Source organism: Thermobia domestica, chromosome 16 (assembly GCF_964235325.1).
Source record: "Thermobia domestica chromosome 16, izTheDome1.hap1.1, whole genome shotgun sequence".
Classification (NCBI taxonomy): Eukaryota; Metazoa; Arthropoda; class Insecta; order Zygentoma; family Lepismatidae; genus Thermobia; species Thermobia domestica.
In genome coordinates, this window is record NC_137469.1 from 64973623 (window position 1) to 64992962 (window position 19340).

General features: G+C 35.1%; 1 protein-coding gene across 1 annotated transcript in view; it reads right to left on the bottom strand.

Annotated features, from left to right (window-relative positions):
* The window catches only part of LOC145673116 (ATPase ASNA1 homolog), a 37193-nt gene that overhangs the window by 16720 nt on the left and 1133 nt on the right, over positions 1-19340 (bottom strand). Inside the window, exons 2-6 of the mRNA XM_081742499.1 lie at positions 15366-15513; positions 14420-14571; positions 11844-11994; positions 8969-9076; positions 6883-7080 (exon numbers count right to left, since the gene is read on the bottom strand). Coding sequence (XP_081598625.1) covers positions 6883-7080; positions 8969-9076; positions 11844-11994; positions 14420-14571; positions 15366-15513 — 757 coding nt within the window. The remainder of the gene's footprint in view (positions 1-6882; positions 7081-8968; positions 9077-11843; positions 11995-14419; positions 14572-15365; positions 15514-19340) is intronic.

Sequence of the window (19340 nt, forward strand, 5' to 3'; positions counted from 1 at the left end):
AAAAAAAAAAGTGTGCCAAGAATTAGACTATCAAACTGATGTATGTTGAATTACAAACTGCACTCATCTTGAGCAACTTTGACAAGGAACATAACACGCATATGTTTATAAACAAAAAATAATTTTGAGTTTTCTCTAATTTAACATAAGCTGCATGTCATCGTGACTAAACAAACGTGAGTTACTAACCTTTGATATCGTGAAGACAGTTTACAATAGCCCTGTATATCAATTAAGTTTCTTTGCGCTTTATCCAGATTTTGTAAATTTGTTCTCCTGTGAAATCTCCTTTGTCATTTGTGCTTTTACGTACTAGTGTGAAATAATGATTTTATTTGATCTGTCCATGTCACATGATATTTAACAAACATATTGGTCTACGTGACCTTTACAATTATAGGGAAGATATTTCTTGTTGCAAAACACAAAAAGCTTTCCTTTCCATATCGTAATTGTCTACCATGGTTGTATTGAAATGTAAATGAAAGCAATTTTGTTTTATGCTAAGCCTTTTCAAAATATGGTCACATATTTCGTGCTTTTGAATTGCACATGTATTACTCGAGATATTTAGTTTATAATCAATCCTAGGTAGCGTACGATTCTTTTTTTGTGATTACAGCGCCATCTAGTACTTCAAGTAAAATTTACGTATTTTCGATCCCAAATTCGAATCTGCAACAAAAATGGGGAGTTTCCATTTAAAACTTTCAAATGAAAATGAAATGAAATCTTTAAGTTTTACGTCCCACGGTTATGCCGGTTAGGCTAAAGGAGACGGTGATAATGACAGATGAGTGAAATGGTGGAATGAAGAAAGTGGGAGGAAACGGGAGAACCCCGAGAAAACCCACGAGCACGGTGTTTGTCCACCACAAAGTTCACTTGGCGGGGGCTGGGATCGAACCCGGGACCCCAAGCACCAGAGGTGAACGCTCTATTAAAACTTTCAAGTTGGCTTCCGGGGCCCTATGATGGGACCCATGAGGGCACTTGTTGTTTACAGAATTTTATAGGCCCCTGACATGTGTACATTCTTACCTAAATTGATTTGTCACATTTTTTATTATTTCAGAGTATTTCAGGTCGCAAAGTTACAATATACGTACGATTATATTGTTTTTTCTCGCGCCATCTATTAGAATAACGAAAAAGTGCTTCAAATAAAAGTTGCTTAGTTTTAATTGCAATATCAGAATCTGCAATAAAAATAAGGGGTTTCTATTTGAAATTTTCAAGTTGGCCCCTGGAGCCCTATGATGGGACCCCTGGGGGCACTTGTTTTCAGAATTTTATAGGACCCTGACATGTGTATATTCTTACCTAAATAGATTTGTCATTTTGGAAATATTTGAGGTCGCAAAGATAGGGGACGTACGTACGATGATATTTTTTTGCGATTACAGCGCCATCTATTAGAATAACGAAAAAGTGCTTCAAGTAAAAGTTGCTTAGTTTTGATCGCAGAATCAGAATCTGCAATAAAAATAGAGGGTTCCCGTTTGAAATTTTCAAGTTGGCCGCTGAGGGCCCTATGATGGGACCCCTGGGGGCACTTGTTGTTTAGAGAGCTTTTTTGGCCCCTGGCATGAGTACATTCTTGCGTAACTAGATTTGTGATTTTTTTTGTCATTTCGGAAATATTTGAGGTCGCAAAGTTAGGTGAGACACCCTGTATATATATGTATATTATTTTGACTCAAATATAGATCAAAACAGGGTAGAGGGTTCATATACACCACTCAAATATTTAGGATTTAGATTTCTGGGTGTTCGGTATTCATGGCCACGGGTTTCTCGGCAATCATACTATCCAGGGAAACGGAAGAAAGGATTGGGGAAGGAAGGAAGCGGCCTGGGACCCATAAGTTAGGTACCACCCCGGCATTTGCCTGGTGTGAATGAGGAAAACCTTATTCAGGGTAGCTGATCTGAAAAAGCGTTTTACACTTTTTCGACCCCACCGGGAATCGAACCCGGGACCGCTCGCACCGAAGGCGAGAGCGTTAGCGACTATGCTACGCGGGCCACCACTCAAATATTTATATAAACCAGGGGTGGACCACCTGAAAAATCCACCTGTTCTTAGTAACAATAATAATAATACTCACAATAGTTAAATATACTAACAAAAAGGCGGTTTTCTCATACCTTTAAACACACTAAAATAAAAGTATTTCTTATTTTCTGTTATAAAAACAATCTTCATAAGGAACTTTTATGTAGTTAGTTCCTCACATAGGCAGGCCTATATCTGAAGAAATAGTGGAATTTTATGTTTTTGAAATAACTGTTAAATTCACAAAAGTTTGTTTTTGCTTTCTTGTTACATTTTAAATAATGGGGTGGGGTACTTGTACTCTACGAACTAACTGGTGCATGCTAGCTTTGCTATCTTAAATAACTTACACTAAAAATACAAATCGCTCAGCAAAGCAGCGTTTATTTAAAAAAAATATAAATGTGTGACAGTCTCGCCAACTAATTAAACATATTGGCTTCATCAGACACTGTCGTGGTGCAGCACCCATGCTCCATTTTTCCAAGCTTCCGGTCTCTTCTTCCTCACAGCCCTCAAGCGCCTTATCACTTCTAAATAATATTCTGACTATGTGGACCGCATTAATAATGAGCAACACAACGAAAATCAAAGAACACAATAAGCACCACTTTAACGTTTGAGTGACTATGACGGCTTTTTGGGGTCTTGGAGAAGATTTTCTCATCCAGTCAGATCAGTGTTGTTGTTTCAACGTCACAGTCCTACACTCAAGTCTCGTCATTTGTTTTGATGCTTTTCAAGCTATATATAGCTTTTCAATATATATAAATATTATCTGTTTTTTGCCTGATTCAAATACTCTTGACAGATTTCCACACGTGTTTCTTTCTGTTCAACCGTGGAGCAATTTTTGACAATTTTTGCAGCAACACGATGCGTATTCTGTTCATCAGCTAAGATTACATGACAGGACCATTTACTGGTAATTTTTTATCTCAAATATTTCGCGGACCGTCAAACGGCGATTTGTCCGCAAAACATTGCGCACTTTCTGAACGTGAACATCATATGATGACGATGGGTGTACGGTTTTGTCTTGTCTTTGATGTTCTTCCTATTTTAAGCGTTGAAACGCTCATAACACTAGGTTCAGCTCATACATTCTTCCCCGTACACTTCCTGCAACAAAGCTGCGGACAAGCAGAAACTCAAGGACAGATTCATTGATCGTATTTTTTTATCTGAACATATCTCATAAACCTTGTATTATTTGACAAAATATGCTATATTTTTATACGAAATCTTACACTTCGATCTCTTTGAGCAGTGGTCACAAGGTCACATTATTGCATTTTCTCCTGACTACCCTAATAATAACCTGTACATGACTGCCTGCAACGGTAAATCATCATCATAATCATACGTATTCTGCCATTATTGGCAGATCATTTGCCGCAACTTAGAACTTTCCATGCTCCACGGTCTTCCGTCAACTTCTTCGTCTTCACGTACGATTTCTCTGTTTTGATATCGTCCATTAATTGTAGTCTCCTTCTCCCCCTCCCTCTTTCCTCCCACCATACCCTCTAGCTAGTCCTTCATGATACAGTTCCTTCTTAGCCAATATCCCAACTACTGGTTAATTATTATTCAGGGTTATTTAAGTATTTTAAATAGCTAACATAAAAGAGTGAGTTTATTTGATTTATATTAGTATCTTTATTAGTATCTTTGTATGTTGACACATCTAGTAAAACTGCACAATCTTCATCCATATACTAATAAAACGTAATTATTTTCATTCTTTAATTGAATGTTACTTGTGTCCAACACTGATGAGGATAACATATATGTATAATAGGATGACAGAAAATGTACTTCTGAACCAACTAGACGGTTTCCTTGATGATGTTATGAAGTATTACTTTGCGGTCGAATATTAAATTTTAAGGTAAGTCTTACATCTACAAATAAGCCTACCACTCTTAGTTGCTACCTATACGTTAACCTTTAGTTCACCATATGGATATACTCTTTACTTATTCAGGGCTTACTCATGTTTTTATATCTCTGAATAGTGTACATCGGAACTATTTCTATCTAAACTTCATGTAACCACAATAGTCCTAGCTCACTGCTATAAACAAACCTACAGCACTTATATAATATGATCTTATATTAGGTACTCTCTAATACCTATTACCTTATAACCAGAGCCCGTCAAATGCCATTTTGCCATGTTTTGTCCTAACGTTCTGATCATCTTGAAACTTCGTATGTAGGCAATTTGTCGGGTCCAGCATATTTCCCACATATATTTAAAAAGCCATAAAAGCTATATTTTGTCTGTTCCCGCGATAAAAAACATATTTTCGAATAAAAACAATATTTTAAAGCAATTTTCAATAGATATTCTGCAAAATAAGCAAGTCGTATTGTATAAATTTTTCCTAATTAATGTTTCTTTTCTAATTCGGATAAATATAATTTTTTTTTAAGTGCAAGCATTTCGGATAAATATCATTTCAGCACAAGTTAAACACGGTAATGAGGATTATGCACAACACGAAAACCCGAGACAGACAACGGAAAACAGCAGCGAGTGGAAATTCTCGTTTGCGTGATTCCGTTTGCACTATTTCACCTTTTCTGTTTATCCACGAGGTTAAGTTTAAACTAAACAAAGAACAACACTATCGCAAGTCAGTGCGGAAGTCGCTAAATAACCACGAATATCTACTACTTCTGTGAAACAGTTTGCAATCCGTATTTAAGTTTTGTGTGTTCAGTGGAAAATTATTGAAATGCCGAAGGTATCGTTACCGAAGTCAGCTTTAGTGAAGAAGTGGGCAGCAGAAGATGATAATTTCAAGGCCGACGGTGAAAAAATAATCTTCAAACTTTGCGTGAAAACTGTAAGTATTGACGGAATTTATTTAGCTTTCTTTTCTGTTATACTTTTTTTTTTTTTTTTTTTTTTTTTATTATTTCTATTTTATATATATATTTATACAGGGATAATATTTAGTTTAGAGAAACCACTGATTTAAGATTTTTACAATTACTAATTTGAAGAATTCATTAGGAGTTTACATTTTCACTTTTTGGCAGCAGAGGTTCCGTTTGAATTTAGTGTACGCCTATTTATAAGCTGCCATATAAAGTAACGAAAATATACATTTATTGTCCTGTACAACAAAGAAATACCAAGGAAAAGCTTCTAACAAGAATAATTGGTTGAAATTGTACAGTCGATGTCATTCTTGCAAAAATAACGGAATAAGTAACTTCCACAGTTTTACTGTTGTAAAAGTTCTGCACTTAACTTATTTCTCGATTTATCAACAAGTGTTCAAGGAAAATCTTACAGTACAGAGTTTTGTTTATGTCTCCTTTTTGTCGATACTCAAACATGTTTTCATGTAAAGATACGTGCTACTGGGCTACGAGTAATAGTATTACTTCTTTATTTCAGTTTGAATTCAAGAAGAAATGAGAATTTGTTCAACATAAACAATCCATGGTACACAAGAGTAAGTTGCTTCGAGGCGGGCAAAAACAGAAGTTACTGACAGAAATGGAAACTCCTAAGGAACAAAAGCAATTTGAGAAGGACTTGGTTCTAGCATTCTTAGAGAATGGGATTCCACTCCAAAAATTGGAAAATGGGCCTCTTCGGTTTATATATATATATATATAAGTACTACACTGAGAAAATCCCGAGTGTTTCTACGTTACGGCGAACAGTACCAACAATTCACGAAGAGGTAAGACCAACAAGTACCAACAGGTAACAGTGAAAATTTATGTAAACAAAAACTTACTCCCAAAAATTACTTCTAACTCCCAAACCAGTGTATACTAACCTTTTGTTTACCAAGTATTATATATATATATATATATTTAGTTCAGGTAAGGTCGTTTGTATCAATGTAGTCAACTTGAAAATATCGTATTATTTTCCATTTCTTACAAGTCAATAATAATAATAATAATAATAATAATAATAATAATAATACGAAGAAGAAGAAGAAGAAGAAGAGTAGGAAATGTTTTCATTGTTATCCTTAGATCTATCACAATTTTTAATCTAACCTAAAGGAAGATTATCTTAGAATATGTCCAAATTGTTTTTCAGGTTGTGGATCAATTGGAGGAGGATGCTGAATGTGTGAAGAAATCTAAGAGTATTCTTCAGAATCCCCTCCTGCAGAGACAGCTCATCTCAATAGAACACAACTACGGTGAGATCCCACAAATAATAGAGGAACTGCGGAGTCAGTCTATACAACTAACCACAGCCATTTCAAAGGTAGAAAAGTTCACATCGCACAAATGTACTAGTCCTGTAGGCGAAACAATAAACAAGAAGATGGAAGCTGTTCTGCAGCGAAATTGTGGATGGAAGCCCCTGCGAGCAGTGGCTCAAACACTAGCAGGATCCAACATTCTGGAACCACTTCCAGATAATTGGACAAATTTGGACGTGCTCTCGTGCAAATTTGCACCAGTGACATCAGCAGACGTTGAGCGTTCCTTTCCAAAGTTGAATTACTTACTCAACGACAGATGATTATGTCTGTCAACAGCCAACATTGAACACTATTTGATTACAATGTTCAATAAAGAATGATATTTGTTCACAGAATAGCCATTTTAAGTTTTTAATCTGTAAGTATTGGAATGTAATGGAAAAATAAAAGCTGTACATAAAAGCCATATTTTTTAATAAAATATATATATAAAAGCCATGTTTTTAATTTTTAAAAGCCATTTTGCTATGCCATATTTCAAGAAAATAAGAGCTATATTTTGACGGGCTCTGCTTATAACTCAAAGCTCATCTACCCAACACTATTTTGCTCAAGTATATACCATACCTGGTCAAGATATTTTTCCTGTATTCGACAACGCGCAGCACACATTTTGCAGGATCCACCCTTTGGAGGAAATAACAATTGATTCACGATGATATTGTGTGTATCAATTCCGTATTTTGTCAGCTCTTGTACAAGGCGCTCGGTTTCATACAGCGACAAGAATTCTGCTATGCATACACAAACGAAAGTAGTTTGATCCTGAAAGTAAATAATAATAAATGTATACATACAAATGTGCTCACTTTATTCTACTGCAAATTGGGTTTAAATTGGGCTTCTTCGTGGCTACGGGGTTAGCGCTCTCGGTTTTTGTGTGGGAATCTAAGAGAGAATTTTCGGAACATATGAGGTTTCCATGTTACATATCAGATCCATGTCCCACAGTTTAGTTCACTGGTGCCAAAAAATTTAATTTTATTTTCAGTTTAGCATCCCTTTCAGCAGCGAGGCTATATGAGACGTGAACCTACAGCTTAATACGGTATTCGAACCACTTAAGTTCCCGCCAGGAGTCGAACCCAGGTGTACCACGCCAAGGGCGCGTACGCCAACCGCTTAGCCAAGAGAAAGTAGAATGATGAGACGTTTTACTAAATGCCCACGACATTGGAACACACTTCTTTGACTTTCATTGATAAGAATACAAATTACAATGGTGTAAGGCTAAAATTTCTATAACGCAGTAACTCATTAGTATTCAGCATTGCTGCTGCAGCTGGAACCGTCGACTGGCACAGTCTGTCTCAAAACTGATTTTAAATGGTCCATAATTTTTAAATCCTAAAATTTCATGACACACCGGGATTATGTGATAAACCAATGTGTCGCGACACACCGGTTGGAAACATTGGTTTAGGCTATGAAAAAGGAAAGGGTACATTAAATTGTAAAGAAACGAATAAATTCAATGTATTTGTAAATAACTTTCATACACAATATGAGAATCTGAAATTGGGACTAGTGCTATGAAAAATAAACAAGTGTTCATAGAAAACACGATCATTCAAAGTTGTACTCTCCTGCACCCACACATTGTTGCATCCTACCTACCACTGCATGAAAGGATTGCTGGAATTTACAATAATCCTGTAATGCTATTTAAAATCTTTGTCGTTAACAGGCACGTAGCCAGGGGGGCGGAGGGGAAGAGTCCGGAAACCCTTTTGAAACCAGAAATGAAAAAAAAAGTTAAGGAAGGATGAAACAAAGAGAAATTAGAAAAAGAAGAATCAGCATTAAAAATAAACAGCTACAGCAAGCGTTTGGTTACTCTTTCTTATGAGGAGCTTTTCTTTTTCCTTCCCCGTTTTGAGAAATTCCGAAACTACGTCAACAAACTAACAATTCCACATTTACTGATGGACAATGTACGAATAAGATGCATATTTAATAATTAAAAGACATCTTACTTTACATCCTTGTAGAAGCCTTTAACACGAACTGTTTCAAGGCTTTCCCCGCCTCTTTTACAATGTGGCTTCTTTGGCTGCGCTGCCAAACGTGCGACACATTAAATGGGAATTTTTCTTTCAGAATGTAAAAGAATTAATTTGCTACTCAGCACCACTAGCACCAAACTTTCTCCCTTAGAAAAATTCTCATCACTATGTGAAAGTTCCCTCGTGGCTAGATGATTAGCGTACGCGGCTTTGGCGCAGTAGACCTTAGTTCTGGTGGGAGCTCATTTGGTTCGGATGGATCCCACGTTAAGCTGTTGATCCACGTCTCATATTGCCTCGACGCTGAACGGGATGATAAACTCAAATCAACACAAATCATCACTATGTCAAGTTTAGCAGCGTAGCCAAAGAACCCAGAGGTACTAAAAGTCTTAAAACTAAAGATTTTATTTTAAATAATTCTTCATGGGAATAAGTTGACGTGTCATGTAAAGCGAAACTGATTCGTAACGAAAATAAAATAAAAATTTTTGTCACAAGCGCAAGATTGTCGAGAGAGCATCTAAATATACTATGATAAAATATCAGCTTTTCGAATAAATTTTTATCGAAGCGTTCAATAATACTGAAATGTTAATAGGATACACATTATTTATAAACATCTAGAAAATACGAAAAATACTTACTGGATTGCGAAATTGGTCATTGACTTGTCTGATAACTGACAACATCTCTTCTAACTTTGACGAAAATGTGTCAGGATTAAAATCGTTCAGTCCCAACAAATGTCCCATCTATTAATTTAAAAAAAGAAATATTATATAAATAATAAAATATGTTCTTATATCAACAGTTAAAAATACAAGTTACATGTTTTAGTTAAGTTAGACCCAGGGTGGATTGATTTAAAACAGTCTGATTTAAATCACGATTTAAATCACTTGATTTTTTAAATAAAAATCGATGATTTAAATCGAATTCCGAAATAAATTAATTTAAAGTGAAAATAAGTAAAATCCTGTTTCTGTTCTGTTATTTCGATTATGGAAGTTAATAATCATAATACAATGAGACTCAAATGTACAGTATAATATGAAAACAAGTGTCATGCAGAGGATGATTAGGGAAAATCCCGTTTTGAACAGGTAACTGAGCAATCCTGCTTTCTTCTTTTCGTAACATTGGGTTTGGGTTTTAAAATCGTTCGACATTTAAGACGAAAATTCTTTTTTGTGCGTGTCTGTTTGTTTATTCCCAGATAATAAGGAGTGTTTAGAGGGGTCCTATCCCCTCTCCATTTTTTTTTTTTTTAATTTTATAACTCTAGGCGAAATTTATGTATTTCATGCCGCAAGTTAGTTCTGAGTTTTTAAAAATAGGCTCCTGCCAAATATCAGTAACTTTTGTGAAAAAAAGTGTCATTTTGATAAACGTTGCTGTACTTTTTTCTTAATGCTTAACTTTTTAAATTATATCACCTATTTTTAGGTGATAGGGTAGAATCTTCATTATTCGATTAAAAAAGTACCAATAAGGCTTTTTACTTCATTTTTCTTCAAGACTGGAGGCATTTTAGTACACGTTACATATGCTTTCACGCCTTTCTGCGTTGAGGCATAGTGTGTGATGACGTCATAAATTTAAAAAGATATTTTTTGTTATGCGTATTATTATTTTTGGGGGGGTTACATTTTGCATTCAGAAGACTGAAATTTTGCACACTCATTCAGTGCACCCCTTAATAATTTTCAGATCTCTGCATGGAAACAGCGGGGTCCAATGGGAGGACATTTTTAACAAAAATAGCTTTTTTCGTGATTTTCCCGCTTCAGATGGAGACATATGAATGGTACCGTTTGCAAGGCTGTTCTATTCTGAAGAAAATGATGTACGTACTATGCTCCTAGGATAAATACGGATGTCTCAGAAAACTGTTACCTGAGATCCTGTTTTATACGGGAATCTGGGGTATTTGGGGAATATTATTTTTCGCGCACTTACTTTTGCACCTACAAGATTGAAATTGTACACATTTACTCAGTGGACCCCTCAGTATTTTTCAGATTTGTTTAAGATCTCTGCCTTAAAACAGGGGGAGGGGTCCACAGAGGTAAAAATTTAAAAAAAAAAAAGATATTTTTAACAGAAAATTCCTTTTTTCGTTATTTACCCGCCCCAGATACACGATGTAGACATTTGAAGGGTACCGTTTGAAAATTTGTTTTATTCTGAAGAGAATAATGTACAAATCATGATCCTAGGATAAATAGGGATGTCTGAGGAAATTTTTATATTACATCCGGGTCATCTGGGGCATTGTGGGAATGTTCTTAGCTCAATAGTTTCCTCACCCTTACTACTCAAGATAGAAGCTTGAAATTTTGTACACACATTTAGTACCGGTACTTCCCTTAGTATTTCCCAGTTGATTTTGAAGTCTGTGCGTTAACACAGGGGAATCCAGAGGGTATCAAAATTATTTAAAAAAAAAAAAAAAAAAAAAAAATGCCGATTACTCTCAAAATTTCCCGTTTCAGGGACATGATAGGGAAATGTGAATGTTACCGTTTCAAAAGCTGTTCTATTCTAAAGAGAGTGATGTATGTACCATTATCCTAGGATAAATAGGGATGTGATGCTGTAGCTGCTCGACTGAAAGTCTATAATTTACCTTTAAAAAGAGCCATAATTTAAAAGGGTTAAGAAACATTGCTTGGGATCGATATAGGTTAACGATTTGGGATAAAAGAGTACACAGGCCTACATATGTTAAATGCACTTTATATATTGTTCTATAATCTCTTAATAGTTGTTGCACAATTTTAACACTAGAAGTCAGGAGAGAAGTTTGTAAGTGTTGATTCCTGTATTAATCTGCATAGCCATCCCTTTCCTAGCACCTTCTCAGTTACATACCTAGCATATACCTTTATATGACTTTTTTTTAACCTTTATATGACATTATTTTCCAAAACTGTTTCAAATCAGCGTTCACGATTATGCCTAAAAAGTTAGACTTAAAAAAAATCAAAAAGTCGAAGCTTTGAACGAAAGTAGGGATAAACTGATGCGATGATGACATTTGTGGAAGTGGGTATAAAAGTATCACTGATAATATGTTCTCACTGTACAATTTAAGACCATACATATGATTTGATTTAATATATATATACATAAAATAGAAAAACGAACACAATGAAGAGTTGTTTTTGTATTATTTCTTACGAATCACTTAATATTTTGAACTGAATGCTCATGTATAACTCTCGAGTCCACAAAAGGTGGCAAATTTCTCAAAATCGTTTTATATCTACCTGCTCTCATTAAAAAACACTACAGCTGAACACAAAATTCATCAGAGTGTAACTAGAATGGAAAATAAAACTTTTTCCAACAAAATTCCTTATATAACGAATGATCTGCAGTTATTCTGAGCCATTCATATTCATAGTATAGTTACAAAGTTAATTATTCAATACACAGGAACTGTACATATCGGCAAAAGATTTTTCTTATTATCATTTGGTTTACACGTAAATAATGTATTTTTAAAAATCTTACCTGTGAAATAAAAGGAGAAATCTTCATTTTCAACCTAAGGAGTTTCCCTAATCCCTTTTCAACTACTTGTGGAAATGACAAGAGACGAAGAGTATGTCCAGTAGGGGCTGTATCAAACACCACAACTGAGAAATTCATTCCTTTCACTAATCTGGAAATAACAATATTAACAACAATAATTTTACCCTCAATTAATAATCATAAAATTTTTCATTCGTTAAAGATTTTTCCATATGGGATGAACAAACTGATGCATATCGAATACACCAGAAAAATAAAGAGAAAAAAGTTCCAATCAACATGACCCGTTGAGGTTTCATTTAGGAACTACGCTTGCCAAGGAACTAGTTCCCCAAATTTCCAAAAGTGGTTTCCATTTCTTCACTTCTTTCTAGACAGCACAAAAATCAATAATTTCTATGTGAACCAGTAAAGTAGTGAAAATTTTTGAGATAGTTTTTGTTCTTGCTTAGTACCGGTATCTCATCCATGCCCTAATGTCACAATTTATTAGAAGACACTCTCTTCGACAATGGAAGAAATATCGAAAAAATGAAATGAAATCTTTGAGTTTTACATCCCACGTTTATGCCGGTTAGGCTAAAGGAGACGGTGATTATGAGAAATGAATGAAATGGTGGAAGAAAGTGGGAGGAAACGGGAGAACCCCGAGAAAACCCACGCACACGGTGTTTGTCCACCACAAAGTTCACTTGGTGGGGGCTGGGATCCAACCCGGGACCCCAAGCACCAGAGGTGAACGCTCTACCACTGAGCCACCGCGGCCCCAAATATCGAATAAGGCACTATTATTTCACTAACAAATACTCTCTTAATACCGAACAATTGAAGCGCCTGGTGGAAGAAATTAATATCTCACATTTACAACTCTGTTAGTTATTTACCAAAGAAGTTAAGAGTTTTCAAGAAAAGTTACGAAAAACTAACGATTATGCCACCAGTAAAAAGTGCCCACAATTAGATAAATTTCTAATTGCTCTTTTTATACTAATTTGAGGATTCTGAACCCAATGAAACTATTTTTAAACATGCCCATCCATGGAATCACGAGAAAAATTCTTCAAATTGGGATTTTTGATCCCAAATTTGAAATCACTTTTTTAGGCACCTCAAGGAAGCATACGTTTGAAAATAGTTTCAATGGATGAAGTACTCTCAAATTAGTATAAAAATTGCAATAAGAAACGTATCGAAGCCTGGGTACTTATACCATTGGCATAATCACTATTTCAAAGATTCCAATTTTGAGATCATTTTTCTCGTGATCCCATGGACGCATGTTTAAAAACAGTTTAGACTCAGCATTCTCAAATTAACATAAAAAGCATATGCAAACACGGGCACTTTTTACTAGTGGCATGATAATTAGTTCTTTAGATAGCAAATTAGATAAGTTCCCACAGCAAAATTCAAACCACAGATAATATGTGGCATCAGCTCTTCAATTATGCAAATAATTTTAGCATTTTTCTTTGATTTCCCCGATAGTTTACGAAGTGTCAAAAAAAAAAAAAAAAAAAAAAAAAAAAAAAAAAAACGGGACTGATAAACACATTTCAAAATTATTTCTTATATTAATGTAGATTAAACGGCAAAAGTAGGAATAATGCCCATAGAATCCACTGGTACGCAAGTCATGCGCTGGGCGGATCTTTGTAAGGAAACTAAGTGATTTACCATCTACTGAATGGATTTCCAGTATACTACGATGAATCAGTATATAAAAGTTGAGTGTCACATACCACTATATGCTGTGATATTAACAACTTGTAAAATGTGTTGAAACTTTCCTTTCTGAGGTTCCATTTTTCTTTTGGAATTTTAGTATGTTTAATCTTCCCAAAAAGAAATTGAGCAACAGGGAGTCTGTAAATTATGAAACACCTAATGAAAATATGTGTGCAGTCTCTGTGTAATATTTTGAATAATAATTTAAATTATCATGTTCCTTCAGGCATTATCTCAAAATGTAAATATCAGTCTTAATAGAACTCAGGAGTAATTTTACATAAAATAATCATATAAAATTTTACTAATGTTTCAATGAAAGAGTAACCGAAATTTTGATACGTTCATCCAACATTGTTTGGAAACTGGGAACTGTACGGAGGGGCTTGAGTTGTTCGTTAAATCCTAGTTTCTCGAGATCTCCATCTTTACTTATGCCACCGAAACATAATTCATCAGTATCTCTCAACTCGTGAAAAATGTCCATCCAGTGATGGTAGAATACGTATGATTTTGACGAATTAGTAAACTATTGATCTGAGCAGGACAAAAATTCATTTATTATATTAAACTACCGAGTAATACAAAACAACGCATATCAAATGATGATGACAAAAGTCCAACACTCAAAGTATCCGAGTGAAAACAACTGCAAACAGTTTCAGCGATAAATTCTCGAAATCGTCAGTGCATTTTGTGAATCAACAGAGAAGGACATCTGTCAAAAATGCAGTTTTACAAGCAACATAGTTCTTTACTATTATTATTATCATTATTACTCGGATGCATTAAGCTAGTATTATCATTATTAAGTATATATTACTTACTTCATAACTTCAGCATAGCTCATGGCTTCATCTATGCCAGGAAACGCTCCTACAATCTCCTGCATCACACCTTTACTAATTTTCATGGCATCGTTCTCATTTTCAAAATACTCTTCAGGGAGCTCATTAAATCCTACGCTTGGATCAATTTCCTGCAAAGTAATAATTCCAGTAAGTATACTTTAGGGTACTATCTACAAGTAAAACGTTTTGTTGGCCCGACGGGAATAATTGTACACTTCTAAGGTTTCGATAGCAGCCTAATGTCCCAACTATAAACCGGGTGTTACTTATAGTTACGTTTCTTTGGCATTTCAAAACATGTTTTATACCTTGATTAAGTTTAAACTGACTTTACCTGGTTCATTCATAAAAAACTTCTTTATTTATAAACAATCTTCAAATATTTTAAACCAGAAGGGACTTTACCCTGGAAACTAACAACAGAAAATCCAGAAAAGTGTCAAGCAGTTGTTGAAATCACAGGGCGAAGTATTGCCTGCTCAAAGGGATAAGAAATACAGTTTTATTCCAGACATATACTAACCTTGTATTCCTGCGTTAGAAGTTTAATTTCTCCTCAAACTAACTCTCTATTTCAGCTACTTTCCTGTAACCCTCCTAATAAGCCCAGCGAGATTTTATTAGAGGCTACTATCTTCTTACTTACCCATTCTCGCTAAATCAATGTCACGTATAAATAATTTAATGAGCACAAGTTGTTCACTTAGTGCTCTGTAAAAACAATTTACTTTTCCATAGGTTCCCTACGGTTGCAGAGAAGTAACCGAAATACAGAATTAGACTAAGAAATACAGTTACTAATACAGGAATACAAATATCAAGACCAAATTTATATTATCTCAGATGTGTCTTCTTTCCGATTGTCTAGTACAATGATATTGAAAAACACAAACAGCACCAATAGTTTCAATTGATAGCTTACCATAGCGAAAAGATTGTTGTATCCCTTAACAGGTGTGGGAATCTTTGAAAACTTCTGGTCAAAGGCATCAGAAATGTTGTGTGCAGGATCTGTGGATATAATTAAAACACTTTCTCTGACCTTTGCTAACTGAACAGCCAAACTGCAACTGGAAAAAAAGAATCTCACTAAATTTCTTTCTCACACACACACACCAAAAAAAAAAAAAAAAAAAAAGTAAAAATTAAACGAATTAGTAAGAGAAAAATATAATCAATAAGATATATCACACATCAACAGTTGGTATATTACAAAATGTGAAGGTTCAATCCATAAGCATGTAGAAAAAAACAAACTGACATTCGAATACTAGTATATGCTTCTTGCGATCTTAATGGATTTAAAGAGAGAGGATACTTCGGATTTGTTTGTCGTTTCTGGAAATGGAAAAAATAAGAAACATAAACCACAAAAATAGTAAATAATAATAATAATAAATAAAAATCAATGCTAGTAGAAATCTTCTAACATACAAAGAACTGCTGCCAGTTTATCGGGGACTAAAAATATCCTTAAATTTCAACAATTCAGCATCCGCAGATATTAGTCTAAATTGAACAGCAAAGGCAATCTCTGCAATATTTTTATAAACATTTAAACCTAGAAACACAATTAAATTAATTAAATTCAAGACATGCAACATTGTATCCAATTCAATTTGTCATTTGTGACATCTCAAATTTATTGCAACTTGTAAAAGAGCTATATCCTTTCCAAGAAAAGTTCTGATCGTATTTCCTTTGGGTAGTCACTTGCCACTCTGGTTTAGGCTGTAAACTAGCCGGACTTTTACTCCGTTTACATTTGAAACAGTAGATTTGAAGTAAAATAATGATGGCATGAGTGCAACTATTACTTCACTACAGGCCTGTAAATACACTGGGGATATATGAAATACACATAAAAATGAAATGAACTTTTTTAGTCAGTTTAACGTCCCACAGTTTTAGGCTAAAGGGATGCATGATTAATGGAAGTGAATGATTGTAAAATTATTTTTTGTGCTCTCCCATCGGGAATCGAACCTGGGACCCAAACCCAAGCACTGACCAGTAAACCAACGCGGAAAGTTTAAGTGCACAGTACACTCACATTTGTTTTACTAGTCAATTTAGCCGATTAGAAAAAAATAAATAAATAAAATAAAAACCTCCAAGATACATCCACTCTTGAGTTCACTAAATTTCAATTGCATAAGGAAGACCAGGTATTACTGTATTGATACTTTTATAGTTTGATAAAATTCAGAGTGTAAAATGGTCAGTTAGATCGGAAATCGGACATGGGCCTCCTTCGCGTACCGGTGCCTATCTTTAGTATGGACACCGACCGACCTCACGAGTGAAAGCATTCTTGGGAGGAAACTGGAGTGCCCCGAGAAAACCCACGGACATGATGTTGTCCACCACAAACTTGCTTGCCGAGGATCGAATCATGGACCCGACAGACCAGAAGAACACGTTCTACCATTCAGCCACCATCTCTCCATGGTATTGTAATGAGTATGATGTGACGATCAATATTTTGTTATTAATTTTGACAAATAATTTTGCAATGTAGATAAATACGTTTATTAAAGAATAAAGAAGGGGTCAAACATATTTGAATATTTGTTTGATCTTCTCTATATATTCATTCAGCATGTTTCTCAAATTATTAAACATAAATGACATGACTACACGATGGATAACATGCTTTCTTCCAAGTCTATTTTAGTAATCACGGTCTGTGTTCCATGTGTATTTTGATAATGTCCCTTTTTTTCTTAGCCATTTTCCCCGTTTACCGTCAAATATACATCTTAAAGGAAGTTATTAAACATCAAGATGCATCTTTTAAACAGGGGGGGGGGGGGGAATGTGACCATTACCATCGTACACCCCCTATCATCCACCTGTGCAGGTTGGCTGTTAGAAATATAAAGCTTCGGTACAAAAAGCCTTAAGTAAATTTTTGGTGCAGGTTAAGTTTAAAGACACCTCATTCCGCAAAATTTACAATTAAAATGAACATCTTGCATTAACCACTACGCCACCCAGTCCGCTTTTTCACTCTTTTGTAAATTGTTTAATTCGCACCTACAGAGGATGGTGGTGTGTAAAATAAATCGGTTGTTTCCTCCTTTCATTATTATATATAACTGTATTTTATGTTTACAAGTAGAGTTAGTGTAAAATTATTATGAGTGTTATACAACGGTTAAATTAAGTGAATGCATATGAAACAGGAGTGTATTAGACATTATGGCTAATCTTTCCCAGATGGCGGATCCGGATTAGAACCGCATGAACTTGTTTCAAACGCTGTATGTGCCGTTATTTTAACGTATTATGTGCCGTTATTTTAACGTATTTTACTTAGAATTAGGTCCGTCGTTCACTCTTAACAGCAAATCACAAATATTTTATTTATTTTCATGCTTTGTTTGCTCTTCACTAAATAAGTATTCGTGCGCAAAATTAGTACTTTCAAACTGTTAAGTGTTCCAAACTATACAATATTCGGAAATTATCAAAACAAAGACTCCTTATTTCCCATGTTTCCAACTAGTACTACAAACAACACCCTAGTAGATGTAAATAAACGTTTACAGTGGAGTTTGAGGGCGGAGTCCCATATCACTTACATGTCAATAGGACATCAAAAATTACAAAACGCGAATGAAAATACTTCGTTCTTCTCTAAACTGCCAGACAAGGGGGATACCTATATTAATGAAATGTGAAATTCTCTTAGCAGGAAATGCACTCATACTGCCTTAGAGTTTCCTACAGGAGAATTAATGAATGTAGTCTGACTTTAGGAGGACTAAGTACAACTACAGTGTATGCAAATACGGCATAAAAACTGCAGTGCAGAAAATACGAATCAAATTGTGCAAGATGTCCACTTAAAAGAACTAATGGTATCTACCAACGTCAGGGCAAAAATGCAGCAGAGTCCCGAGCGGAAACGAGGGAGGAGTGCATCCGTAGGAAGCAAGCGCAACAACGACAGTGGGTATACGCATAACGAGATTACTGGGAAAACACTTTACACAGCGCAAAAACATATGCCTTGCGTGTTGCACAGCTTTCCAACACTTCTATGATCACTTTGTACACTCCCTTCACATACCACTCATTTCATCGTGTCTTTTTTTACGACATGGTTAGAGACAACAAACACAGTTTCCATTTCTATCTTGTTATACACGTGGGAGGTAGGACTCCGATATATTTTATTTCTTCTACAATCCTATTGTGAAACAAAGCAGCGCATTTCTTCCGTGAAATTTACAAATTTATGCTTCCATAAAATGGGATAATACACAAAATTTTACCCCATTTCAGCACATTTGGTTTAGATGCAACTCCCCTTTTATTAGTTTCCGCTCTACATTTCTGTTATTCCCTTCATTACTGCAGTATAAACATCCTACGTTAGTGATTACAACTGTGGGTTTGAAACACTGCCATCTTTTCCACTATTACTTGTTTACATAATACGCCAACTCATACAGTCCAGAATTTAACTTAGTTTTTCTTCCTGATCAATCATCTACTGATATCTTTACCTTTTTTGTTACTCTCATACTGACATTTCGTCTGATTCTGTTCATTTCTACATAAATTTTATATTTCGGGATCGCCATCTGCCATAGTTAACCCGATTATTTTCTGACGGTGTAATATTTCTGCACAATATAGGTTACAGTAGTAGAATTTTATTTATACTTGTAGCGTTACTAGTATGAAACAATTACAAGTGTTATAGGAACTCGTATCGCTGCGAAAACCCACATTAAGATAGTTTTAAATAAGTACAATATACAAAGCAGAAAGCACTAACCTTACTTACCCTACCCTACTATTCACTGTGATCTATAACGATAAAGCTCTCCGAGAGATAGGGGCATCTAGTTGCATGAGGAACTGAGTTCTCACTACTCGCGCT